The sequence below is a fragment of the Fistularia commersonii genome, chromosome 23, assembly GCF_037954325.1.
Source record: "Fistularia commersonii isolate RoL2024-O1a breed Wild chromosome 23, RoL_Fcom_v1.0, whole genome shotgun sequence".
Lineage (NCBI taxonomy): Eukaryota > Metazoa > Chordata > Actinopteri > Syngnathiformes > Fistulariidae > Fistularia > Fistularia commersonii.
In genome coordinates this window covers 3856260-3883809 of record NC_141306.1, presented here as the reverse complement: position 1 = coordinate 3883809, position 27550 = coordinate 3856260, and the positions used below count along the sequence as shown (strand labels likewise).

General features: G+C 43.1%; 1 protein-coding gene across 1 annotated transcript; it reads right to left on the bottom strand.

Annotated features, from left to right (window-relative positions):
• Positions 1-1009: 1009 nt before the first annotated feature.
• slc27a6 (solute carrier family 27 member 6) lies at positions 1010-26538 on the bottom strand. Its single transcript, XM_086171108.1, has 10 exons — positions 25977-26538; positions 19026-19235; positions 17424-17582; positions 15421-15545; positions 11719-11913; positions 6680-6770; positions 6408-6606; positions 4629-4726; positions 3780-3910; positions 1010-2414 (listed from the first exon to the last, which is right to left on the bottom strand). The coding sequence occupies exons 1-10, from the start codon at positions 26461-26463 to the stop codon at positions 2238-2240; spliced, it is 1872 nt and encodes a 623-aa protein (XP_086027234.1). The 5' UTR covers positions 26464-26538; the 3' UTR covers positions 1010-2237.
• Positions 26539-27550: the final 1012 nt, after the last annotated feature.

Genomic DNA, 27550 nt, shown 5'->3' with positions numbered 1-27550 from the left:
GCCGGATGCCCTTCCTGACGCAACCCTCTGCATTATCCGGGCTTGGGACCAGCTCAGGGAGACACTGCTCCGTGCCCCCCGAGGCTGCATTTTGAACTTACTCGCCTACTGTCACTTTATGTGGGATTACCCATGAAATATGTGTATTACAAAACTATACTACCGGAACTTTATTCCATTTCAAAGTGAGAATCAACTGCTTCAACTTTCAAAGACCTGGGTTTTGACATTTTGGGTTTATTTATAATATTCTACAAAAAAAATCAATGTCCCTGTATGGGGACCTCATATTTATGTAAAACTAGGTCATGTCAAAGGACGATGCTTTTTCTTTTTTTATTAACGTATCAGAACCCAATGAGCCCCAAATAGCAAGGAGAAATTAAAAATGCAAACCAAGCAAAAGCTCAGCTCTTAGGAAGTTAAAGCAGCCGAGTGTTTGTGCACCCGATTTGCGCACAGCTTTTAAGATCACACATTCTAGCTGTAAGACATTTGAGTATTTGTTAAAGGCCATAACATCCAGATGATATTCAAGCATCTTGTTATGCGCATCATGTTCACCGTCCAGTAGCGCGACACTATTATTACATTTATTATGAGGAAAGAGTGGAGTGGTTAAAAATCTTTACTTTAAACTTGTTGACTATCAGCGCACGCCTCCTTGGCTACTTAGCTCAGATCCAGATATGTACCAAAGTTTGTCCAGCATGGGTTAAAATCCAGGGTTAACCAAAGGAAAGTAAAAATATCTAAGCTGAGGGATGACTTCAGGAGGATTATAAAATCAATCAGTTTCAAACGTTCACAGTCCACAATCTGGACACTAAAGTTATCTTCGTCGCAAAATGAAATAAAATGATCGTGACTTCAATGTCGTGAAAGGAAACCGGTCCCGTAACCTTTTTCCACCTTCAATCCAGACAGCAAAACTCGATCCATTTCTGAAAAAAAAGTCATACCAATTTATATTTTATTCACTGAAGCAAAAAGGACTTTCCGGGAATAATAAATAATATCAGTTTATTGATTAACCTGAGAATTGACTCGATAAGACAAGGCTTTCACGGCATTCGATGGAAATGGCTGCGATGCTTATTTGCCCTTCCGCAGTGGGCCTACAGCTCACGCTGGCTTCCCTGCTCAACCACACAAGCTGAACATTCATTCATTCATTCGTTCATTCGTTCATTCACATCCTACTCATCGCAAGTGACACTGAACGATCACTATTACTTCTTGGTTAGTATTTTAAGGAGGATTCTTACGTCTGTATTGTTCTTCCCTTTATTGCTGGCAAGGCCTCTCGATCCTGAGCTGATTTATTGCTCTTTAATAATACGAGCATGTCATTTAAACGCATTTAAACTGTTAAATTAATAAAAAGAGACACTTATTTTGTGGCATGTGTTTGTCGAACGTTCATATTCCAATTTGAGGCTTCTCCTCGGCCGGAGGGCGTCTCCCGGGGCCCACTGCTCTTCTGCGTCACTCTGGCTCCCTCCAGAGGCAAAGAGTGATATTACAAGCAGAGACAGCATCAATTTACATTTACAGAACATAATTGTAATTATGAGGCTCTCCATAGATAATACTAACTTTATGTTTCAAGCGAAGACACTATCTTTGTTTGTTTTATCAGCTTGCTGTTCTTAAAAATCATTTTTGTTATTATTTGGCACCGCAAACACAATCGAAAGATTGGAAAGTCTCGTGTATTGAAGCAACTTAAAAGTAGTTTTTTACTTTTACCAGATTAGGTTTCTCAAGTGCTCATTTCCATTGTTTTTCCCGCTACTTTTTCTCTCTTTTCACTAGAATTACCTTCAAAAACTCGCAGACTGATGTATCACTATTTGTCAGCCACGAGTGTCCAAATAAAGCCACGTGTCTCTTAAAAATTGAGGGTAACTTGTTAAACACAATTTTAGTTTAATGTGTTTTTAAAGGGAAGTAAGAGAATTTTTTTTGAAGTGTTACTTCATGGTGATATATTCAGTTTATATTATATGTTTTGTACAAAAATAACTCCTTCGGTACTTCAGGGATGGATACAGACGAGCTTCTTCACAATTCAGCTTATCTGATGCGTCGGCCGCTGCTTTCCATTCGCACCGCAGCCGCCTCGACAGCAAGTGCCGGGGTTTCCGTTGAATAAAAGAAAAAATACTGCCGGGAGCAGAGCTATCGCGAATCCCCCTTCACGAGCCGTTTCCTAAATGTCAGACGTGTAAGTTCTACAGCTTGCGTTGTCCAGACAGGATGTCCTGGTAGATACTGTCCGTGAGAGGAATGTAGCTTTTCTGCTCGTAGTCCAGCACGTAGAGGGGCTCCGAGATTGTCGAGGGGTTGAAGCCGCTCTGAACCAGCTGGAACTTCTGCTGCTTGAAGGTGCTGGTCATTTCCATCACCTCCTGATGGGTGGGGGGGGGGGGGTGGGGGGGCAGAAAAATGTGTTAAAATCTAAAACGACATCATTCAGTCCAAAGCTGGAAGATCAGATTGACACAAAATAAAGCAGAAGTTAATCAAGTCACGTTGGGGTAAACGGGCTGACGGGACTTACTGATGCAAACCAAGACATGAGTTTCGCTTTTAGACATTTCCCATCTTTCATTAGACGGTTTCCAATAGCAACGTGGTGCCGTTCTTCACTGTAGCGTAAAGCGTCACGTTGATTGACGCACCGAGCGACGGCCAAATATTTTGCGCGCCGTCATGGAGGCTGTGAGCTGCTCGGCAGGTTTTTTAAAGGCGCGAAAGAGAGAAAAGAAAGAATGGAAAGGAAAGACGGACGCCTCAAACGCTGTTCTCACTCCCGGCAGGTTGAACAGGTCGTCCCGCCTCGGGATCCCGTCCCCGCTGCTTCCTGCGGGTTTGCAGAAATTCATTGATTGGTATTTATCTTCCTCTTCTAGCCGCCTGCGTTACGAGCCCCTCACCACGGAGCATCCATCTAAACCCTCCGACAAGCCGCAGACGCCGCTGAGACTCACTACAGAAAACACCATATCCTCCTTCCTTTTGTCCTTTCCTTGGTCCTTCTTTCTTTCTTTCTTTCCCACCACCAAAAACCAGTTGAGCAGCTCACAACCGTCGTGACAAACTGCGGACGCACTTTCACAATGCAGGGGGAATATTTGGCTCTCACTCTTCCCTACAAAGAAAACTGCAGTTCAATGCACTACAATCCGGATGTGTCGGTTACCGAAGGAGACCGAGGATCTTGTCTATTATCAAACACTGTTCTTGTCTTTTTTATTGCAGGTTATACAGAGAAAATTAGAATATTGTGATAAAGTTCTTTATCTTCTGTAATGCAATTAAAAAAACAAAAATGACTTTCTCATGATATTCTAATATTTTCTAATGTTTTCTTAAGATGCAAGCCATAATCAGCAATATCAAAATAATAAAAGGCTTGCAGTATTTCAGTTGATTTGTAAAGAATCCAGAATGTATGACATTTTTGTTTGCATTACACAAGATAAACAACTTTATCACAATACTCTAATTTTCTGAGACAGTCCTGTATATAAAAACAAAGAGGGTTAAAAGTTTCGGGACGGTTCCATGGTGCATCCCGGTCAGTAGACGTTCATACATTGTACATCGGCAATGTCTGCGACTGACATCTCCACGTGAAACATAATATCAACAACTCAAGATCGGACAAAGAGAAACAGAAATATCGAGTTGTCGAGGCTGGGGAAACTTCCCGGGCCCTCGTCGTGACGAGCCATCGTCATGCAAACTCAAAATAAGCGACGGGAGCTTGCCTGTAGTCGTAAAAAGAGCGGCCGTGCGTACGCCGGCAGGTCCCTCTCCACGTGCTCAAACAGCTTCGGTCCGTCAAAGGCCAGGCCCGGTCTGGTGATGATGGCTGCCATCCCCGCTCGGCCCTCCTGACCTGCAGAGGGCGCTGTCGCTTACTGAACAATACCCAAACATTTCTGTGAAAATAATCATTTACAACTGGACAGTTTTGAGGGAAGATTTCCAGTTTGGAAGCTACTGAAGTTATAAGCAGTGTGTCAATATAATCACACACCCTCGCCTTTTTAAAATAATCATAGGTCATATTTTCAGGTTTTCAGAAAAAAATTACCCATCTGTTGACTTAGGAGTTGATTCAGGCAAAAAAAAAAAAAAAGGTAATTTTTGTCAAAAAATTAGCCATAGTAAACAAAACCTGCAAAGTAGCGACCATATTTTTATTTTATTATTTAGATATATTTAAATGGTTTATGACGCTCCCCACACTAACAGTTCCTAAATGACATGGACATTGTGAGGTTCTGAATTCATACTGTGTGCAAGAGATGCAGATAATGATGTTCGCTGAGCCAATCAGAGCCCGGGATACAGAACACCATGCTGTGATTGGTTGGCACCCAGGAAAATGCTTATTTTACCATAAAGACAATTGAAATACATTTAAAAGCAACCTGTTATCTGCAATATGAAATTGTATTAAAAATCTGGATCCATGTGACAATTTTGTATCGCGGATCAAAAATCTGAGACCGCGAAATAGCGAGCGACTACTGCATGTGTGTGTGTGTGTGTGTGTGTGTGTGTGTGTGTATAAATATATTTATATTACAGAGAGAGAGATTGGCTGATACCTGGCACTTCCACTCCGTACACATTGATTTCTTGGATAAACTCCACTTGGCCCAGTGTTTCTGACACCTCTGTTGTTGCTACATTTTCCCCCTTCCACCTAGAATCAGGAGAGACAAGGGTTTAGTCAAATATCTATTGTTGTTACAGGAAGCCTTGAATAACCTGAAGTCAGAACCAACATCTTATTGTTGTTGTAAGAATGACTTTGGTGATTCATCACACAAGAAGCGCTGTTCTGAAAAGGTGGGAATAAGTGATCACTGTAGGGACCGGCTCAAAGTAAACGTCCGAGACGTGCAGTTAAGCGCCATCAGTCAAAAACAAAACCACTGCCAAGAAGGAGAGGAAGACCACATGGACGACATGGAGAGCGGAGCTGCAGCAACGTTCACGTTCAGCATGGTGGAAATGAGAACCGTGGAATATCTGGTGGATTTGGGTGTTTTGATGTTAACACCATGTGAAGAACCCCACTGTTAGCTAACTCCGTCCATGTTTTAGCCAAAAAGCCAATAAACTTGGACCTCCTCGTCGGTCCATTTCACGCTGGTTCTGTCCATTCTGTCGCACAAAAACAGCGGACCAAGATAGCTTTAAAAATTGGCGGCCCTCGGTCCGAAAGAAGTATCTAATAATGGCCGTGGCTTGTGAGTTCTACAAATCACCAGGAACCGACATCACATGAGTACCTAAGGAACTGTAGAAGAAGCTACAATAGTTCTAGGAACTAAGGTCCACGGTTCCAAGAAACGACCTAGTTCCTGAAAACGTCCTCGGTCAGGGATCGGCAACCCTTAACACCCAAAGAGCCATTCGGACCCGGTTTCCTCTGAAAAGAAAACACTGGGAGCCGCAATTACTTTTTGATGTCTAAAATAAAGGCACCACTGTATATATTGCCTTTTATTACCTTTACATTTTGTATAAACAAGTATTTAGTGTGTTGCTTCTGAAATTCACAAAGTATTACAGGGAAAATAAAATTTTATTTACGTAATGAACTCATTTTGAGCATTTGGCTTTAAGAGCATGTAGCGGAGCCTTGACCTGAATTTTAAAAATAAATCGGGAAAAAAAATCACTGTGTCAGTAAACAATAAAAAATAAATCTTTGCAAAATATCTTCACAAATATTTATTTTACCTGGTTTATGGGACTTCTGCTCCTGAACTTCTGCGCACAGCAGCTGCAAATCGGGACTTTACCGGCTGGCGGGTATACCGGCTTCCGCAAGTGTGACGCTATTTTGAGCGGCGAAAAATAGTAAATATAATTTTATTTAATATTTCAAGATCACAATAATCTTCCGACTAAAAACTAAAAGTAAAAAAAAATAGGAATTAACACAAGTGAAATACACTTCAATTGAATATTTAAAATTTATTTTGCCAAGCTACTCAGACCCGCAGTGTAAAGATGAGCGTGTTGCCGACCCCCGATCTCGGAGCTGTAAAAAGTTCCTACAGTGTGAAAGGGGCTATAGTGAACGCAGACGCCTGCCAGCAGAAACTTTGAACGTCACGGCAACACCATCTGATCCCGACAAAGGCTTTGCACCACCAGGAGGCCCCGGCGGAGGCCTGGTGGAGCTGCTAAAGAAGCTGCGAGCGAATCGGATGTTTGACGGATGGACGGGCCGCTCGACAGCCAACCGGGCCGTTCGGCCAGCTGTTTCAGGACAAGCTGATAAAAAGGCCGTTGTTGATTGAAACTCCTGAAACCGGCAATGGAGGGAGGTTGGAGAAGGAGACGGAGGAGTCGGAACCCGTCCTCTCTACCTGAAGGTGTCTCCCACTCTGTCTTTGAAACAGATGAAACCCTGTTGGTCCTCGGCCATCAGGTCGCCCGTGTTGAAGTAGGCGTCTCCCTTCACGAACACGTCCCTCAGCAGCTTCTTCTCCGTCAGCTGTTTGCTCCCGGCGTAGCCGAAGAAGGGGCTGAGAGCGCTGACCTTGGACAGCAGGAGCCCCGTCTCACCTGAGAGGACACGTGAGAAAGTCACGGATGGCGGCGGCGGCGGACGCTTCCCCGGATGTGTCGGTACTCTCACCTATCTGCACCCGCTGACAGAAGCCCTGCTGGTCTTTCACAGGCTCGTCCTTCACCATGTCGTACTTCACCAGGTCATACTTGAAGAGCAGCTGTGGGAGAAGGAGGTATTGATTATGTTGATTGGTTGAAGCGTACATGTATAATAATGGCATCAAGCCCGTTCAGTGCCTCCACTGAACGTTATTGAGGGTAAAACCATCTTCATGGAGAGATCTGATCACATTAGTGCAGAGTTGACACCAATACGACTACGCCGAAAATTAGCATATATACAAAACTCACCTCCACCCGCTCCAGAGACCAAATCGCCACCATCTTGCAACAGAACATCAGCTCCCCACGATATCGTTTACAGTGCAAACTCCTCCTCCTCACTTACAGAGCCTGTCTCGCTGACCTTCCCCATCTCCAACCTCCTGACCCGCGTCATCAAAAACAAGTGCAGAACCTTTAGGGAGCAGAGCTTTTCCCGCCGCTGCCCCCAACCCTCTGGAACCCCATGACCACATACATTAGGAACTCTTTATACACCTTCATATCACCACTCAAAAGCAACCTGTTGAAATATGATTTATTATTATCATTCATTCATTCATTCATTCATTCATTATCCACCACTTATCCTGCACTTAAGTGCACCAGTGGATTGCAGTGCCATGATAATAATAAGAATAAAAATTATTATTATCATAGTTTTGTTACAACTACAACAGTAATGATTATCATATAATATATATATATATATACACACACACACACACACATAGATGTATGTGTGTGTATGTATACACATATGTAAACACACACACACACACACACATACATACACACATGTATATATGTATGTACACACACAGACACATATATACACAAATCAGAAAAGTGAAGGTATATATAAGTATATATGTATACTGGGGGTATAATATAAATATACACACACACACACACACACACACACACACACACACACACACACACACACACACACACACATATATATATATATATATATATATATATATATATATATATATATATACACACATGTATACATACATACACACACACATATATATACTATAGAGGACATGTATATATATATATATACACACATATATATACACACACACACACACACACATATATATATGTATATATATATATACGCACACACACACACACACACACACACACACACTTATCTGAGTTGGCCAACAAGACAGGTCTAAGAATAGCTAATTTCAAGTCTTAAAGCAAAACAAATCCCCTGCCCCTCTTTTGTAACTTGTGATTAGCAGCAGCAGCAGCAGCACAGGCAGGTATTAGTGCAGATAACAACCGACTCTGCTCTTCATCTCCCCCATCCGGCTAAACAGATTTACGGTTAAATCATAGGCCCGGTGATCGCATCACCGCCTAACTCCCTTTACGAGATGCGACCGGAGAACAAAAAATATAGGAGACCGGACAATGATGACAGATTTATAAAACAGCAGCATCTTTCCTTTTACAGCTATCAATCGCGCAAGCTGCCCGATATTGATCGGAGAAGATTTGCCGTCGGTGACCCATTGGTTGAATGATCCTATGAAAACTCACCAATGTCACTGTTAATAACAACTGACATTCCATTTTTTTTTTTTTTTTTACCTTTAAAGTTGATAAGATTCATCTCACAATTCCATAAATTGATCCATAAATTGTTAATTGATACTGACGTCCAACACTATATTTGATTTCTGAAAAAATACACATCGTCATTATATCAATATCAATCTATATTATCATTCATGATCATACATTGTCATCATAAGATAAGATAGGATAAGATAAGATATTGTGTTACAGTCAAGTAGAATAGAACAGAATATAATATAATGGTTCGGTTCCCTTCATCAGTTTATAACTAGGTTTTGTTGGGCTTTGTGATCCTGCAGAGCTTAAAGCTAAAGAAATCCCCTGTCACTCTTTTGTAACTCTCATTATCCCCCTGGGTTTTATCCTGGTAAACGCTCCCTGGGGCAGGAAGGCAGGGAGTGCCATTTCATTTATAAAAACCTTATGATGTTGCTTTTTATTCTGTGTGTTTAAACGTAGGGTCGTGCAGTTTCCGCGACCGGGCAGCCCAGTGTTGGTGAAGTTTAAAAAAAACTCAAAAACAAATCTGGAATAAATCCCACCTGTGAATTTGGAGTTTACTCCTTATAAAAACAGACAGGGGGGGTTCAGTAAAAACATGAGTAAGACGAAGCGATGGTAAATTGATGATAGCGTGTTAAAAGCACGCACGGATTAACCTCTCAAAGACCCCTGCGACATACAGGACACCTGCTCCTGTATTATACTTGACCTAGAGGACCTCCTAAAGCCGGCAGCCGGTCCACCGCCACTCATGACAATTAAACCTGTTTGCACTGGAGGGGTCGACGCTTGCTTCCGTTTCACTGCTCAGAATTCATATGGGACATACATGTACACACACACACACACACACACACCGGTGACACGAAGCAATACACCTGGGCCGCCATTAACCGTTTAGAAATAGGTTTGCATGATTCAGCCGCTAGCAAACCCCTGTAGTGCTGCAGAGACCGGAGAGGCTGTGTGTTGGCGGCACGCCCTGCTGCGCCTGTTTAATCTTATCAAGTGCTTCTTTATCTGTGTTTAAAAAAGATGAATCCACTTCTTTCTTTTTTTTTTTAAATTTTTTTTTATTTTGGCTGCTAAATTTGCAGTTCGGCTTGCACTGAAATCTGCGGTGAGCTGAACTATACAGGGACCTCCCTAAAATGAAATTAAGCTCAGCAAAACGATTTTCTGATATTTATATTAAATACTGCCATCATAGCCGGAAGTTTAACAATTTCATTCTGGATAAATTAATTACAGAAAAATAAAGGGTTAACAAAATAAATACATTTTAATTACATTTTAATTCGCATCTTGGAACGATTCTGAGTTTCTGAGATTTCCAGACTATTGAGCGCACCTGAATATAAGCAGCACCAGCTAAAAATACCTAAATAAATATATGTGTGCATATATAGGCCGCACTTGTCAGGTGTCCACGTTGTAACATGAGAAATTTACACAGAAACATGTTACTCAGAATTTCTTTTTTTAATTTAACTTAAATACATACCAGTAATCTGCTATCTTTGTCTTCCTCCTGCACACTAGAACCATTACGGTCGTCTTCTTCAGTGTCGGAATTGAACGGCCTCAAAATTTCACGGCCTTTTAGTTATCGGTGCGATGTGACAGGGCAAAATGTTTTGGCAGCATGAAGCTAGTTAGCCCCCACAAAAAAACATACATTAGCCGCATCATAATTAAAGCTGTGGGGTTTAAACATGTGAAAAAAGGAGCAGCTTATAGTTGGTATATTACGGTATATGAGAAACTTCCAGATGGAAGTAGAAAACAAAATGCACAAGAGCACCTCTAGCCTCTGTTAGCACTTCAATACTTAACATGTTGGCGCTAGGACAGGTTAATAATGTTAACTTTGCACAGGCATGCAGGTCGGTAACATTAGTCTACTAGTCTACTAGTAAGTGGATCAGAAATGCTAACTTTGTACTAGCACGAAAGTCAGTAATATTAGCTTTGTGCTAGCATGCAAATCAGTACAGGACTGTCTCAGAAAATTAGAATATTGTGATAAAGTTCTTTATCTTCTGTAATGCAATTAAAAAGATAAAAAATACTTTTTCATGATATTCTAATTTGAGATAGGATTTTTGAGTTTTCTTAAGATGTAAGCCATAATCAGCATATTGAAAAAAATAAAAGGCTTGCAATATTTCAGTTGATTTGTAATGAATCCAGAATGTATGACATTTTTGTTTTTGTAATTGCATTACAGAAGATAACGAACTTTATCACAATATTATACTTTTCTGAGACGGTCCTGTAATGTTAGCATGTTAGGTAGAGGATAAGGGAATTATTGTAATGCAACTGATTTTGCATCATTGATTACAAAGCCTCTTATCAATCTGATTGAATATTGCAAGGTGGGAAAGCCCTCTAGAAGCTGACAAAAACACACACACACACACCGGACCTAACAGGTTGCTTTTGTTTTTACACAATATACATATTAGCCGTATAATTCACAGCACCATTAAAACCCATTCAACCTACTAGTGAGGTAAGCTAAATGGCAGTTATACACGAGCAACTCCCAAAGATTTGACGATAAACCCGGACCTGGATGACCGAGAGCCTTCACGGACAGAAGTGGCGAACTTGTTCCAAAACAACACACCCTTGGACCACGTCAGCGCTCAGCGGACTGCGGCCGGCACGCCGGCGTGTCTTTCAGTTTACAGAACGTCACAGAAATAATAAAAGGAGGAGCGAATCAAGCGAAAACATCAGCCCCCTAAATTCCTTCAACTTGCAGAGCGGCGGGAGAAAATAACACCGTCAGCTGGAGTCCCCCCCGCTCCCCCCGTCCCGAGCTGCCGTGACCCTGAATAACTTGGGCCGGACTCGGTGTCAGTGAGGCATTGCTGAGATGCTCACACAAGAATGCAGGCCGGAGCTCAGAAAACACAGCTACAGTCTTGTGGACACGGCGGCGATCGACGGTCCGAATATTGTTTTTCAATAACGCCTTGATAAAGCAGATATCATCTGAGATGGTGGAAATAAGAGGAAACCCATCACTCGGTGTTAAGAGGAGCCTCAGCCGCTTTTTCTGATCTTTACAAACACAATCATCGGACGATGTTTAAATAACACCATTGTCAAGTCGGCCGTCGGGCGTCCGTGATGCGAGGACATCCCAGAGCCCAGAGGAGACGACCGTTCTGGCGTGAAACATCAACACCACCTCTTATGCACCGGACGAACCAGAATCCGTGATAATGCGGCGCCCGGCGTCACACATCGGCCCTGAACGCGGCTCAAAGACTTGGCGGCAAACGCCCTCGGCCTATCAGATCATTTCTGATGGACAATGGGGTGTTTGTGTGATTCACACGTCATATAGAGAATCGCGTGGTCCAAAAAAACCCGACTCACCCTGTAGAAGAAGTTGGAGCGTCCGACGGTGCCGATCTTGCCGATGTGGTTCATGAAGCACAGGTTCCCCTCCGTGGAGCCGTAAACCTCGCACATCTTCACCTTCCCGAAGCGGCTCTGGAACTCCTGCCAGACGTCCGGCCGCAACCCGTTCCCGACTCCCATCCGCACTTTGTGAACCTTGTCCATCTCCGACTGGTGGACGTGGGGTCGGGGTTGGGCAGATGGAAAGGGGGTGAAAGCGAGGATTTGTTAATGAATAAACGCGTGAAGCTGGAAAGGAATACGTTCGCAAACAACGACAACATAGGCCTCCATATTGTTTGGGACTCCGAGCCACGTTTCGCTTTGCGCCACCATCCCTCTCCCCCTTTTCAGGCAGCTGTCGGGGTTGAGATTTGAGATGAAGCCAAAAAGGAGGATTTTAGGGCAGACAGGACAGGACAGAGCGGCGAGAGGAGCCGATGTCAGGCTACAGGTTTTATGAAATCAACCCGGAATCAACAGCATCTTGGACAACATATTGTTCTGTCCAGCCTCGGTGTGGGCACATCCTTAGATCCTGCAGGGGCCGAGGGGGCCGAAGGATGCCCAAGAAAACATCTGGCTTGAGCCCCGAGAGCCACAGCGAAGATACACGAAAACCAACTGAATTCATTCATGAAAAAAAAGGCTCTTTTTTTGGCCCGACCATGTTGGACCTCTAGATCATTAACCAAACTCTTAACAAACAAATCAAGAAGTGAATAAAACGCCAAAGCAAATCAGCCTCCTCCATCCAACCCGATTCTCTATATCCTCTTCTCTCACATCAACTAACTTCATGTCCTCTTTCACTCCATCCATAAATCTTCTCACTGGTCTTCCTGCCAGACTTCCTGTCTGGCCGTTCCAACCCCAGCATCCTTCTGCCAATATATTCACATTCACTCCTCTACATGACCCAACCTTCTCAGCCTGGCCTCTCTGACCTTCTCTCCAAAACATCTAAAATGTGCTCTGATAGAGTCATTCCTGATCCTATCCATCCTGGTCACTCCCAAAGAAAACCTTTAGCGTCTTCATCTCTGCGACCTTCAGGTCTGCCTCCTGTCGTTTTGTCATTGTAAAAGTTTCTAGTCCATACAGCATCGCTGATCTCACCACTGTCTTGTCCACCTATCCTTTCATTCTGGCTGATAATCTTCTAATGCATAGTACCCATGACACTTTTCTCCACCCGTTCCAAGCTGCTTGAACCCGTTTCTTCACGTCTTTTCCACACTCTCCATTGCTCTGGACTGTTGACCCTAAGTACTTGAAATCCTCCACCTTCTTGATCTCCCCTTCCTATAGCCTGACCGTCCCACCTGAGTTCATCTCATTCACACACATATTATCTTGCTGTGACAAACTTTCATTCCTCTCCTTTCCAGCGCATACCTCCACCTCTCTAGAGTTTCCTCTAACTGTTTTCTGCTCTCACTACAGATCACAATGTCATCTGCAAACATTATGGACGTAGGATTCCTGTCTAACCTCATCTGTCAGCGTGTCCATCACCACTGCAAACAAGAAGGGGCTCAGAGCTGATCCCTGATGGAGTCCCACCACCACCTTTAACTTCTCTGTTACCCTTACAGCACACCGTACCACTGTCTCACAGCGAGCATACATGTCCTGCGCCAGTGTAATATACTTCTCTGCCACTCCAGATTTCCTCATACAATACCAGAGTTCCTCTCTTGGACTCATTCCCGATCCTCTCCATCCTCCTTGCTCCCAAGGAGAACCTCAGCATCTTCATCACCGCTACCCCCAGCTTTTCCTCAATGCCACTGTCTCCTAACAATATAGCATCTCTGCTATGACCACTGTCTTATACACCTTTCCTTTCACTTTGGTTGATACACTTTTATCACCCCTTTTCTCCACCGTTCCAACTTGTTTGAACCAGTTTCTATACCTCTTCTCCACCCTCTCCATTGTTCTGGACTCTTGACTCAGGGTACACTTGAATCCGTTCTTGGGTCCCTCATTCACACACATGTATTTGTCTTGCTGTGACCAACCTTTATCCCTCTCTGTTCAACAAAAATAAGAAAATTTGACTGATAAATGGTAAATGATCTCCACTTGCTCCTTTTACACTCCATTCAACCATTCACACACCGATGTCGGTGGAGCTGCAATGCTAGGTGCTAGCCAGCACCACCAGGGGGCTCAGTGTTTTGACCTTTGACACTTTAGTATGCAGACAGGAGGAGTCTGGAATCCAACCAGCAACCGTCTGATAGAAGAACGCCCCCCTCTACCAACTGAGCCACAACCAGTTTTGAGTAATCCCTCCCTAGAGTCACAGATGGATTCCTTGGTGATGCACGCCAGCGATAGATGGGAGTTTAACCGCAATGGCATCAAGATCGATGTTCCTGCAAACCCAATAAATTTGCAATACACGAAAAAGCTTCTGAGCTGAGAGCGCTCGAACAAAGTTGGGGTTAAAATCCTCATTCAGCGCCGGGTGGCTTTCGGAACAATGTAACAGATTTCTTCTCCCTCAGCTCACGCTCGAATGAAAACCAGCTTTTGTGAATCATTAACCAGTGTTGCTCCAGTCACGCACACGCACTAATTACAAGGCAAATCTTCTGGACATTTGCTAATGACGCCTACGTCATCGCCAGCCACCTCTGACATCCAAATTTGCGGCGGGCCGGGACGACAGCAGCGCGGTGGCCGGGGCCTCCGCCCACCGCACAAAATAACGGACGCGTGGTGGACAAAGGGTACTTTCAGTTTGCGCTCAATAAGAATGAGCTCTGCCCTCGTACTGCGTGCGTGCGCGCGTGTGCGTGTGTGTGTGTGTGTGTGTGTGTGTGTCTGACATGGAAGGACACAACCCTGAAAACAAAGATCTTGCTTGTCCTCCTGCCTCGGCCGTGCGCGGCGTTGTTTGCCCGACCGCCGTGCGTCAGCCCGCCGATGGGACTCTGTTTACCCCTCTTTCGGCAATCAAGGATTTCTCCTTGTTTTGGACTTGACTCAACCTGTCTGTGCCACCGCCCGCCGAGGGCGCGGCGCTTATCGGACGCGCCAATGGAGGTAAATGAGGTCAAGCTATTGGAATCAGCAGCGGCTGACCATAATCAAAGCTTTAGATGGGAGAAAAGACCAGATGGGACTGTTGCCAACCCACACACACACACACACACACACACACACTGAATTGTCATATTTCATATTAAACACGTCACTGTACCCCAACACAACTGGATAACATCCCACCGAAGGCAGCTGGTTCGATTACCAGCTCCCCCTGTCTGCATGCTGAAGTGTCCTCAGGCAGAAATGAATTTAAAAGGACCCATTTCAGAAAATCTAGATGAGGGGATACTAAAAAAAAATCCAATATTGTAAAACAATTTAACAATAACTCCTCTGAGATCTTTAACAGAGAGATATGATCTGAGCTCTTCAAGTTGTTAAACAAGAGTCATTGTTCAGAGGAAATCAGACATGAGTCACGACCCGGTAAACTAACTAGCTATGAAGAACATTTGAGTTCCAAAGCCAGCGGTGGGTTATTTAAGAAAAGAAATCAATAAATCTGAGCTTTTGCAATATGTCCACAGGGATGTATGAATGAATTATGTGCCGTATCTGTGAATGCTGGCAGCAGAGGCCGAGCAGAGGCCGAGCAGAGGCCGAGCAGAGGCCTACCTTGGGCTGGTTGCAGAGGTACCTGCACAGCTCCCCGATGTACTGGAACACCGTCACATTGTGTTTCCTGCAGTCATTCCAAAACTGTGAGGCGGAGAACTTCTTCTTCAAGACACAAGTGGAGCCTGTGATGCAACAGATAAGGCATCAGGTTTTATAAGAATGATTATTATGATTATTGTGATTACATTTTCTGCTGTGCTACTGTGTAATAGTAGGCTGTACATAGCCTATTATTAGGGTGTTTCTTGCTTTGCAGCAATTTAAAATAGGGACACATACAAAGCTTGCACTTTAGGCCATGTCAATAATAATAATAATAATAATAATAATAATTCAATAAGTCATAATTATAATAATAATAAAATTTTAAATTATAGTGATAAATCAGATTTCTTTGACGTTTTTAGGAAAATCAAAGGCTCTATAAAACAAAACAAAAGATAAATAAAATAGGATAAAATTTTACAATATAAAGTCATCTTGTTACCCTCTAAGGATGTATTAAAATAAAATACAATAAAATAAAGTAAAAGCCTGATAGATCAATCAAAAAGTGGGACACAAAAGCTATGAATGTAATTTTTGGCTTATCTTGTAACTCTAATTCTCTCCCATAGCCAGCTGGGATTGGCTCCATTTCACCAGCAACCCAGCCGGTCGGCTGGTCTAGATAATGGATATTTAGATTTTTAATAATATTTCAATGAATTCTATCATAGGGAAGGCAGCATTGTCCTGGGCATCCATACTGACCACCATCCTGCTGCTTATATCCTCACATACACATGCACGGTGTGTGTTCCTGATGGCAACATTTGCAGTCCAGTGCCCTGTTACCTTTACACAGCTTTTCGGAAATTAATGTGGTGAAATATTAACCCGAAGTGTCTGCTGTCTGACCTGACCTGGGACGACAGTCAAGTGTTTATCTCAGTGAGCGAATGCACTCTGGCCACAAACAGGTCCCTGGAAAAGTCCGCGCAGTGAGTGAGCCAATGTCCGTCAAAAGGGCAGATGACGAGCGCGTTGTCCTGGCAACGATCTTGCGGGCGAAAGATGAAACTTTGAGCCGACCTCGTTGTTCAGACACCGCAGGGGAGAAGCTCACGCTTCGGCCTCAGACAGTTTGCAGCTGCGCTTGGTTTCGTAAATCTCATTTATAGCTCCACAACGGGGAACCTCGGCCTCACGGTGAGGCGACAGGACTGGAGCCGATGAAGAGCATCAGGTTCAACATCTTTACCAGGACGTCGACCTCGCCGGAGCTCGTCACATCGATCGCAGCTCAGCCGAGGACACTGAACTACAAACCTTGGCAGAGGGACAAAACAAAGCTGAACCGTTCATGTCTCTGTCACACTCTTGTTTTCTATCTTTCTTTCGCAACCAGTTGAGGCAGAAGGCCGCCTGCGTTGAGCTGGAAAGGTGGTTTTTCCCTCCCCATTGCTACCAAATGCTTGCTCATTAGGGAATATTGGGTTTCTGTGAAGGTGTGATCTAGACCTGCTCCACATGGATATTCTCAGGATAGAACTGTGTTGTGATCGGGCGGCTCACAAATGAAATAGACTGGACCGGTTTTATGGCGATCAGTTAACGTCTCCACATCGTGATTTGGGTTATATGACATTCAACGTTGTGATACAGCTTGACCTTCAGACCAATTAACCAACTGTTGTGCTAATTGTTGGATTTTCCAGTTGGACAGCAATGTTTCCTGACCCCCCACTCTCCGATGGCTCACAATGCGGACATGCCAGGCAGAACATAGGAGCCAAAAACTCTCCACAATCGAGTCCAGTATTCCCCTGTGTCTCAAAGCTCTCATTAAGCTGCTAGTTGGGGTGAAACGGCACGTCCTCGAAAAGGGATCCCGTTTACTGGAAGCTACACTCCAGCCAGTGGACACCGTGGGAAATCAGCTAGGAAGTAAATCCAAGGCAACGGTTACCAAACTTAGTTTTATCATTGCGCGTTCCCCTCGGCAATGTGTGACCCACCCAGCTCGATGGTTCCTCCAATCCCGATGAGAGAGGCAGCGCTGTGGTAAAGCGGCAGCGGGATGTACATCACGTCATCCTGGGTTGCCCCAAACGCCCAAAACCCTCCGGCCGCCTTCAAGCTCTGCAGGTGAGTGATGACCGCTGCCTTTGGGAGCCCTGAGGAAGCAAATGATGTAAAAATAAAAGTTAACGCGTTGTCTTGATCATTTGCGGTTCACGCTTTGTTACGATGAAAGAATATATGCATCCTTTGTTACACTCTTTGAATACCTTTTCACGATGGCCCTTAGGCTACCTGTGTTGGGGTTCCATCTGTCAATCCCCCCTTCATTCAAACCCCCAATTTCCTCCGTTAACCTACCGACCGTTTACATGAGGGCACCTTGGACAACCCAAGCAGGCTGGTAGGGAACGTGCAACATCCTGGGCTTGAACACCAGCTCGATTAATTTCCCTTTTATTTCCAAGGCCCATGTCGATCAAAGTGGGATTTGAATTCGGGCCGAATCCGGCTGAATATCAACTCATCGTTCGGCGAACTCACCAGTGCAAATGGTTTCTGCACAGTCCTTCCGTGACAGTTACTATCCTGTCTGCACTGACGCCTGCAGACGTCCCTTCACTAAGGCACGATAGTGACCTCATATAGCTTGATTTAACGCAGATCTACTGCAGTCGTCTGTCCATTGTTTCCTATTTTATGAATATTAAAGCTATTTCTAACCCAACCGCTCGAGGCAGAAGGCCACCGAACACCGAGCTGGTATCTGTCCGAGGTTTCTGCGCTGGTAAGGTGCAGCTCTTCTCCGTCATTGTCTACAAATGCTTGCCCATTGGGGAATATTGAGTTTCTATAGACTGTGTGGTCCAGACCATCTGATTGGACGTGACAAAATCATCTAAACATACCTTCAGCAGCAGCATGATAGTGATAACATAGAAGGATTTAATGATAATTCCCGGTATCTAAGCCTGGTGTCCGATGCTGTTCTTTCTGGGACACCGACGAAACAATTACACAAAGATGAAGTCATGCAAAGTGAGGGTGGCCGGGGCTTCACGCCTGATCAGGATTCCACATTAGAGCGGATCTTGGGTTTCCACTGTAGTCCCGTCTGACCTCGCCGCACTGAGAGCGCTCCCTGTGTGTTTTGACGTCACCGGCAGCGCATGTGATGGCGACGGACAGCGGGGCGGCATTAGCTGTATCAAAAACGACGTCCCGGGGGGGCCAGGCTCCTAGTAATACCTCCGCCGAGATCCTATCACGCGCTAAAATCAGAATAGCTTTGATTAAATGTCAATTACGAGACAAGGAGGGCGAAAGACCTCGGACTGAGTTGGCGCTGCATGTCCAGGGTGTTTTACCCCAAATTCCTTCACTGCATTTAACCTATCATGGATGAACGATAAGCAGTTGGCCGCCATCTATCAGTGGCAGGGAGCGGTTAGGGGTTCAGCGTGTTGTGCAACAACACTTCGACACACAAAGAGGAGTCGGGAATCAAACCAGGAATATTCGGTTCCGGGCACGATCCGCGCCGGATCTCCGCTTTTTGTGTCCATCCACTGTGGATCATGTCAGGCCGTGGGACTCACCGGTGGTTCCGGAGGTGAAGATATACAGGGTGGGATCTTTGAGGCAGGTGACGGCACGCAACGCCGCCGCCATGGGCTCGTCGGAGGCGGCGTCCACGAGGTCCAGCAGGGTGTTGACCTGCGTGTGTTCGCTCTGGCTTTTCATGGCCCACACCTGGATGCTGTCCTCCAGCAGGCTGGGCAAGATGCCGTTCAGGGAGTCCACTAAATCTGTGGGGGGCAGCAGAGTCACATCAGGAGTCGTAAACTAAGTATGACATGGTGAATATCTTGTACCGCATGCTTGCAGACAAGTTCTGCAACAACAGTTGATATTTTACAATGACTGCAATCATTGGGTTGACACAATGCACAATCTATACTGCTCAAAAAAATAAAGGGGACACTTGAACAACACAATGTAACTCCAAGTCAATCACACTTCTGTGGAATCATGGTGTCCATTCAGGAAGCAACACAGATTCATTTTGACTTGTTTTAAGGACATTACATCAAAGTTGGATCAGCCTGGAGTGTGTTTTTACACTTACATATTTTGAGTGTGATTCCTAATCCAGACCTCCATGGGTTAATAAATTTGATTTCCATGGATCATTTTTGTGTGATTTTGTGGTCAGCACATTCAACTGTGTAAAGAGCAAAGTATTTCATAAGAATATTTCATTCATTTAGATCTAGGATGTGTTTTTTAAGTGTTCCCTTTATTTTTTTGAGCAGTGTATATATGTATAAATGTAAACATAAATGACAATATAAATATTGTATATTTATATTTGATATACATATATACACATATGCACATATCCGACACAATTCACGATATATATATATATATGTACATATTTATATTGTTATATCACAACATATGGAGACATACTACCATTCACTCACTTATAAATGTCACGTAGGTACACATAAACATCAATTCCCCTTATTTCCTACATATGTGTGTGTATATATATACACACGCACACACACACACACATAAATACATACACATGTTTATATATATATATATATATATATATATATTTATTTCAGATGTTTCTGCCTAACTGGAGGAAATCAACCTTCATTACAAAACAAAAATCTGAATTTGAATAAATAAATGATAAGAAAAAATTGAAAGTTGAGGTCGAATAACCGCCGCATTTGTTTAGTTTCAGAGATTGAGTACTGTGCGGTGCCGAGCTAACAGCTTGGTTTTGTTGCTTTGTTAGCATGTCCATGACGCGGTCAGCATAGAGAGTGAAAGTTTTTTTTTTTTACAACGTATATATATGTGTGAGTGTGTGTGTGTGTGTGTGTCTTCCTCAAATGTCCATGTCCTTCCGCAGGAAAAAGTGTGCTACAGTTTGGAGTAAAATGAATAAATAAAATAGATGGATAGCTAGCTTGCTACCTACCTAACTAGCTAGCTAGATGGATAGCTTGCCACAGTAGCAATAAGATACATGGTAGCAAGCTCGAGAGCTAGCTAGAGTAGTAATCAGATGATAGATAGATAGCGAGAGCTAGCTAGATAGATAGCTAGCTAGATAGCTAGCTAGATAGCTAGATAGATAGATAGATAGCTAGATAGATAGCTAGATAGATAGATAGATGTTTTATGAGAACGCCATGTTAGAGCTTATTGCTAACCCCCCCGACCCCGTTTCGTCCTGGTTGCCTGGTTGCTTCCCCGTCTCGGAGTCGTCCTCGTGTGACGCCAGGGTTACGCTGAGGACAGGCTTCCTAACCAACATCATGCCTGTCGAGTTGAGCGGCGACCTGTCCTCCCGTCACATGGTCTCCGGCACGGAGAATCCCATTATGTGCAGAATCTGGATTCTTCCAGCCGAGCGTTCACAGAGGCCCACTTCTGTTCGGCTGAATCATTTGATTCCCTTCTTGAAACAGGCCGGGAGGATGTTGCGTGATTCTACCGGTTGCTGAGTTCAGCGCTCCGCAAGGACCATCCGACAACCTTCTCAAGTCTCATCCCCGCTAACAAGTGCGCAGACACGACAATTCCAATAACTTTCTTCTGAGGTCGCAGGTGAGGACTGATTCTGAATGAGACTGTGTTGATGTTTGTGATGGTGACAAAATGCTAAAACTCCCCTGAATCAAAGTTTTGCTAGCGAAGCTATTGCTAAAGTCATGCCCAGCTCCCTGAGGAGCAGCCAGACTTTATTCATTCATTCATTCATTCATTCATTTGTTCATTACCACCAATCCTAATGATGGAGCCTGTCCCGGCTATCATTGGTTGAGAGGCGGGGCTCACCCTGGACCAATCACAGGGCCACATATAGAGATGTGCGACCACTCACTCATTCACAGGTCATATAGAGAGATGCAATCATTCACATCATAAAGAGACATTCAAGCATCCACTCTCTCCCAGCACTGCTGGGCGACTCATCCTCCGCGAGTGGTGACAATCCTACGACAGTGTGTGGTGGAACGTGGTCAGCCCTACAGGAAATGTCTACTACACCATGTCCATATGTTAAATGTCCATATGTTATATGTCCATGTCTAATGTCTGTGTTCAATATCTATGACTTGTAAGTCAATGTCCTATATTTTCATGTTATATGTCCATGTCTCCTATGTCCATGTGTTATATGTCCATGTGTCATATGTCCATGCCTCATGTCTGTGTTATATATCCATGACTTGTATGTCAGTGTCCTATATTTCCATGTTATATGTCCATATGTTCCATGTCCATGTTTCCTTTGTCTATGTGTTGTATATTCATGTGTTGTATTTCCATGTTATATAACTATTTCTCCTATGTCCACGTGTCCTATGTCCATATGTTATGTCAATTTCTCCATACCATGTCATATGTCTGTGTGTTAAATGTCCATATGTTTTATGTCCATGTCTCATGTCTGTGTTATATATCCATGACTTTTATGTCAGTGTCCTATATTTCCATGTTATATATCCATATGTTCCACGTCCATGTCTCCTATGTCTATGTGCTGTATATTCATGTGTATTATTTCCATGTTATATGTCTATTTCTCCTATGTCCATGTGTCCTATGTCCATACCATGTCCTATGTCCTATGTCCATACCAATTTCTCCATACCATGTCATATGTCCATGTGTTATATGTCAATATGTTATATGTCCATGTCTCTTATGTCTATGTGTTAAATATTCATGTGTTGTGTGTCCATGTCTCATATGTTCATGTCTCCTTGTTTGCAGATGACATTGTGATGTGTAGTGAGAGCAGGGAACAGGTTGAGGAACATCTAGAGAGGTGGAGGTATACTCTGGAAAGGAGAGGAATGAAGGTTAGTCACAGCAAGACAGAATATATGTGTGTGAATGAGAGGAACCCAGGTGGAATGGTGAGGCTACAGGAAATGGAGATCAAGAAGTTGGAGGAGGTTCAAACAAGAAAAGTGTCAGGGGTACGAAGGGATAGAAGACTTTCAGCCAGAATGAAAGGACAGGTAGACAAGACAGTGGTGAGACCAGCGATGCTGTATGGACTAGAAACTGTTACAATGACCAAAAGACAGGAGGTAGAACTAGAGGTTGCAGAGATGAAGATGTCGAGGTTCTCTTTGAGAGTGACCAGGATGGATAGGATCAGGAATGAGTCAATCAGAGGAACAGCACATGTTAGATGTTTTTGAAAGAAGGAGAAAATATTAGTAGACGGATGCTGGAATTGGAGGTCAGGAGGAAGACCAAAGAGAAGATTTATGGACGTAGTGAGACAGGATATGACGTTAGTTGGCGTGAGGAAGGAGGACACAGAGACTGGGGTTAGAAGGAGAAGGTTGATTTGCCGTAACGTGTTACATGTCCATGTGTTACATGTCCATCGGTTAACGCCCGCTCCACATCAGCATTATCAGCTTATTCCAGTCCTATTTGCGTCCACCCTGATTAGGTTACATCAACCATTAACTCGACTAACAGCTCTGTTTTAGTTTCTTTTTTGTCCTTTCCGACAACGGAGAAACATCTGGCAGTTGGCCGTGGTGACACGCAGAGCGGCGTCTCCCATTTGGGCGGAGAGTAACACACACACACACACACACACACACACACACACACACACACACACACACACTCCATTCGCACAGAAACACACATTATGCAAATAAGTACTTGAGCTATTTTATTCCTCCGTCTTTAAATCAAATGCCGTTTTGTGCCATTCCGCGCGCGTCACTGTTGGACATGAACCAGGACGTTGTTCTCCAGCGCTCCGCCCGTGAACATCCTGCGCTCTGCAGATCTATTAACCATCTCCAATATGCATAATATCATAACTCCAGGTGGAATACAGAACTATTTGAACGCAGGAAAGTTCACGTCTTCTCTCCGTCCGCTTGATTCTGCTCATCAGTGCACGACCTCATATCTTCCGGGCCTCCCCGGGCTCTCTCATTGGCCGGTTCCCAGGGGGGCGTGGCTTGGTCGACCTCACTGTCGTTTCTTTTATAAATATCGAAGCGATCACTGTATCACGCCAGCTAGGCGTGATACAGCATAATATATCAGCATAACGGTTGCCCTCTTACGGGCAACATGGAACCGCCACTCTTCAGCTACAAAAATAATAGCTTTCACTGCTGCAGGATTTTTGCATTTTAATAATTGGACAATTTGTTGTTTCATCTGGAAGGCTAGCTTTAGCATACTTAGCTCCGTGTTTGGTGTCAAAACGCCGACATAGATCGTATGTACTCTAACAATCGACGTAACACAAAAGACGTACCGTGGTTTTTCTTGAAGCACAAACATGTATTCGTCTTCCCATCTTTCTTGAAACAACCTTCCATCTGCATCAACTATTTTCTTCCTGGACATTTATGTATCATTCGTATTTCTCAATTTAAGTTGTTGAAAATCGCATTGATGCAGATACACTGCAATTGAATTAGCGGGATGCTGTCGCTTCGCAGGTAACATGATCGGCATGAACGCGGGAAATGTAATTTATGGTTAATGCATACCTTTCACGTTAATTTTGAGACGTTCTCACGGGCAACATAAAATGACACGACGGGCCACATCTGGCCCGCATGCCTTGAGTTTGACACTTTCGTCGTTAGCGCTACTGTTATTGTTAGCATCTGAGCCTGTCCCTCTTGACCATCCGTCCGATTCTACCCCGGCCGTTCGAGGCAGAAAGCGGCCAACATGGAGCCGGGATCTGCCAGGGTTTCTGCCTGGGTAAACGCTTGTTCACGTTGGGTTTAGGTAAATATTAAAGTGCAGTCGAGATCTGCTGTAAGCGCCACTGAAATACAACGTGACTCGACTTGATGTTCAAATACGAACTCACTTGAGTTTTTGGACTTTTGAACTGTTTGTTGAGGCTCGGCTCTTTCTTCCCGGTGGATTTTTCTGGATAATTCGCACGAGACGGTTCCAAATAAGGGCCGATGAAACCCGAAACACCAAGACGCATCAAACAGCACATAAAGGGTCTTAAAGTTACTTTAAATATAGAGTTATAGCCCTTATTGACTTTTTGACTTGAATAATTACCCAACTCCCTTTTTGCCTCAGGCAAAAACATTACAGATTAATTTTTTTTATTTATTCATTTTTTTATTTTATGTTTTTTTTTTTTAACTTGGGACCTTCAAGACGATTTGATATAAATTTATTCATAAAAAATTGTTTTTTAAACTCTTATTCTTATTTATTCATTCATTGATTTTTACCGCCTTGCTTAACAAAGAAAAAAAAAAAGACTTTTCCTTTTCTTTTCTCTTGTTAAAGCTGCGTTCCATGTGCTAATGAGGCCATCTCAGCCCCTCCAGCCACAATAAAATGAAGTTTGTTTAATTTAATTAAAAATTACACACTCTGCAGGAACACAATTCTGACTCACACAAAATGTTCCTTATAAAATTTGGAGTCTTCCGAAGAAGAAATCTAAAAAAAAAAGGATAAACAACACAAAGACCTGACCTTTAAATATAGCATTTTTACATCAACAGAGCTTCTCCTGTCGAAACCATCACTCTACTCCTATTTATTTTGAAATAAAAATAATAAGCATTGCCGTAAATATCTAGAGGCCTTAAATCTAAATTTAAGGCCACATCAACACCTTTTCTACCAGCTGTTGATGCGTCTCTCGTCACGTTACTCCTGTTAATATCTGTTTAAGCCTAAACAAACTCCTTATTCCACCTTACTCAATTTTTCTGTGTTTTCTGGAAAAAAAAAAAAAAAACAACCTTGGGGATCTTAAGGTGATGATGAAATGTGAAAAAAGTGTCTCGCCCAGTGCATGTCCACAAACAGATATATGTTACCACTTTTATAGTTGTTGGAATAATTTATCTGTAAATATGTTCATAACTGTGCAATTTTTCATAACAGTTACATGTACAGTATTTTTTCATACTCCTTATCTTTCACTTGTTATTTAAAACCCTTTATATCTGTATTCCTTCTTCTCCCTTTTTCTCTTATTTTTTACTGCTTATACAATTTTTCTACTATTATGTATTATTGCAATATTTTTCTTGTAACTCTGGCACAACAATTTCTTTCGAGATAAATAAAGTTGTTCTTGTTCATATTTTCAGAATTTCTTTGGAATCTTATTTTTTTTTCTACAGATGTGTCCTTGAGTGTCGAGTAAATCCCCTTAAATAAAATAATAATAATTATTACTATTGATAAAATCACCATGTTATTTTATATATATATATATATATATATATATATATATATATTTTTTATTTATTTTATTTTTTTTTTCAATATATACCATTTTTTAATCTCAAATTTTTCATTTTTCTGACATTTATACCCTCCTGCTTGCACACAATAAACTTCCTCAATCCCCTTTCTGCAGCGTGTGAATTGAAACGATGATCACGGGAATATTTCTCTTATTTCCTCGGATTAAGTCCCGCAAATTTCCACGCATTCCACGCGGGTAACCGAGGCCCGGTTCTTACCTGCGCCGACCACCAGCGTCTTGGCCCCGCAGCAGTTGAAGCAGTGCAGCAGCGCCCTGGATCTGATGTTGGTGTTGAGGAACGCCGCCGTGCATCCCGCCTTGGCGAGGCCGAACCACACGCACAGGAAATCGGGCTCGTTGTTCATCAGCACGGCCACGCAATCCCCCTTCCTCAACCCCAGGCTGCGCACGAAAACGCGGGCCAGCCGGTTGGAGCGCAGCTCCACGTCCCGGTAGGTGTGCGCGACGCCGCCGAAGATCACGAACGGTTTGTCCGGGACGCGCCGCGCCTGTTGCACGAAGCGGTCGAGCACCGTGCGGACTCGGGAGGTCCGCTTGTAGACCTCCAGCCGGGCTCCGTAGCGCAGCAGGCTCAGGAGGAAGACCAGGTCCCGCCAGAAGTAAGGGAAGAAGAGTTTCTGGAGGACGTGAGCGGAGAGCAGCCCCGCGACCGCGGCGGAGAGCCAGCCCAGGGACGGGGACATGTCTGCGGAGTCTGGCCGCGCCGCGGCGCGCCGCCCGGGATAAACGCTGGCTGTCACGCCGGGGAGAGACTGGGGGGCCCCGGAGCGCCGTCGTCAATACCCGGGAAATGTCACCGGTACGCCGGAAGTGGTTCCTTCACAATAAGAGCATGGGGTTGTCAATTACAAATATCCTGTCAAAATCTTTTTCCTGTGGCAACTGGATTTATCGCTCTCTCTCCATGTCTTCACGCAGTTTCCTCACAATTCCGAGCCATTTGAGCTGCTGCAACAGCAGCAGGTCCACAAAGACAAAACAAAAGACGAATACTCTTTTTTTTTTTCCATTCATTTTTTCCTTGCTGTTATTCATTCTGCCGTCTATCACCTCTGGATGTCTTTTGCCATCTTTTAATTGTCTCTCTAATTTACATTTATTTTCATTTTATGATATTTTCATTGTTATGCCGCTGTGACAAAACCATTTCACCTATGGGGTTCAATAAAGGATATCTTATCTTATCTTATCTTATCTTATCTTATCTTATCTTATCTTATCTTATCTTAAGAAAGTTTCCACCACCTTGAATTCTCACACGCAATGGCAATCACTGCCAGCATAATTAATAATTATAATTATTAATTTAATATTGTATACTGGTAAAATAATAATAATTTGTATATCACAATATTTATAAATTACTTAATTACAATTACAATAATTACAATTATTCTCACATGCAACGGCTATGCGGTAGCATATTTTAAAATTTTACAATAATAATTTTATAATAATACTATTTTTCATTCATAATAATTATGAAAATAATTAATGTTACATTCATTAATAATAGAATTATTCTCACATGCAACAACCATCACCATCAGCATAATCTTTGATTATAATTTATAATGATTAATGATAATGATTTTTGTCATTTTATAATGATATTTTTATGATTATAATAATTAATTATAATTATGGTGATTAATTATAATTTAATTTTTTCATAAATTAATTATAAAATTAAGTGTTTTCCAAATCATTTCAAAATCTTCTGACATCGTGCTTAATTCTTGTCAAAATTAATTCTATTACCACATAAAG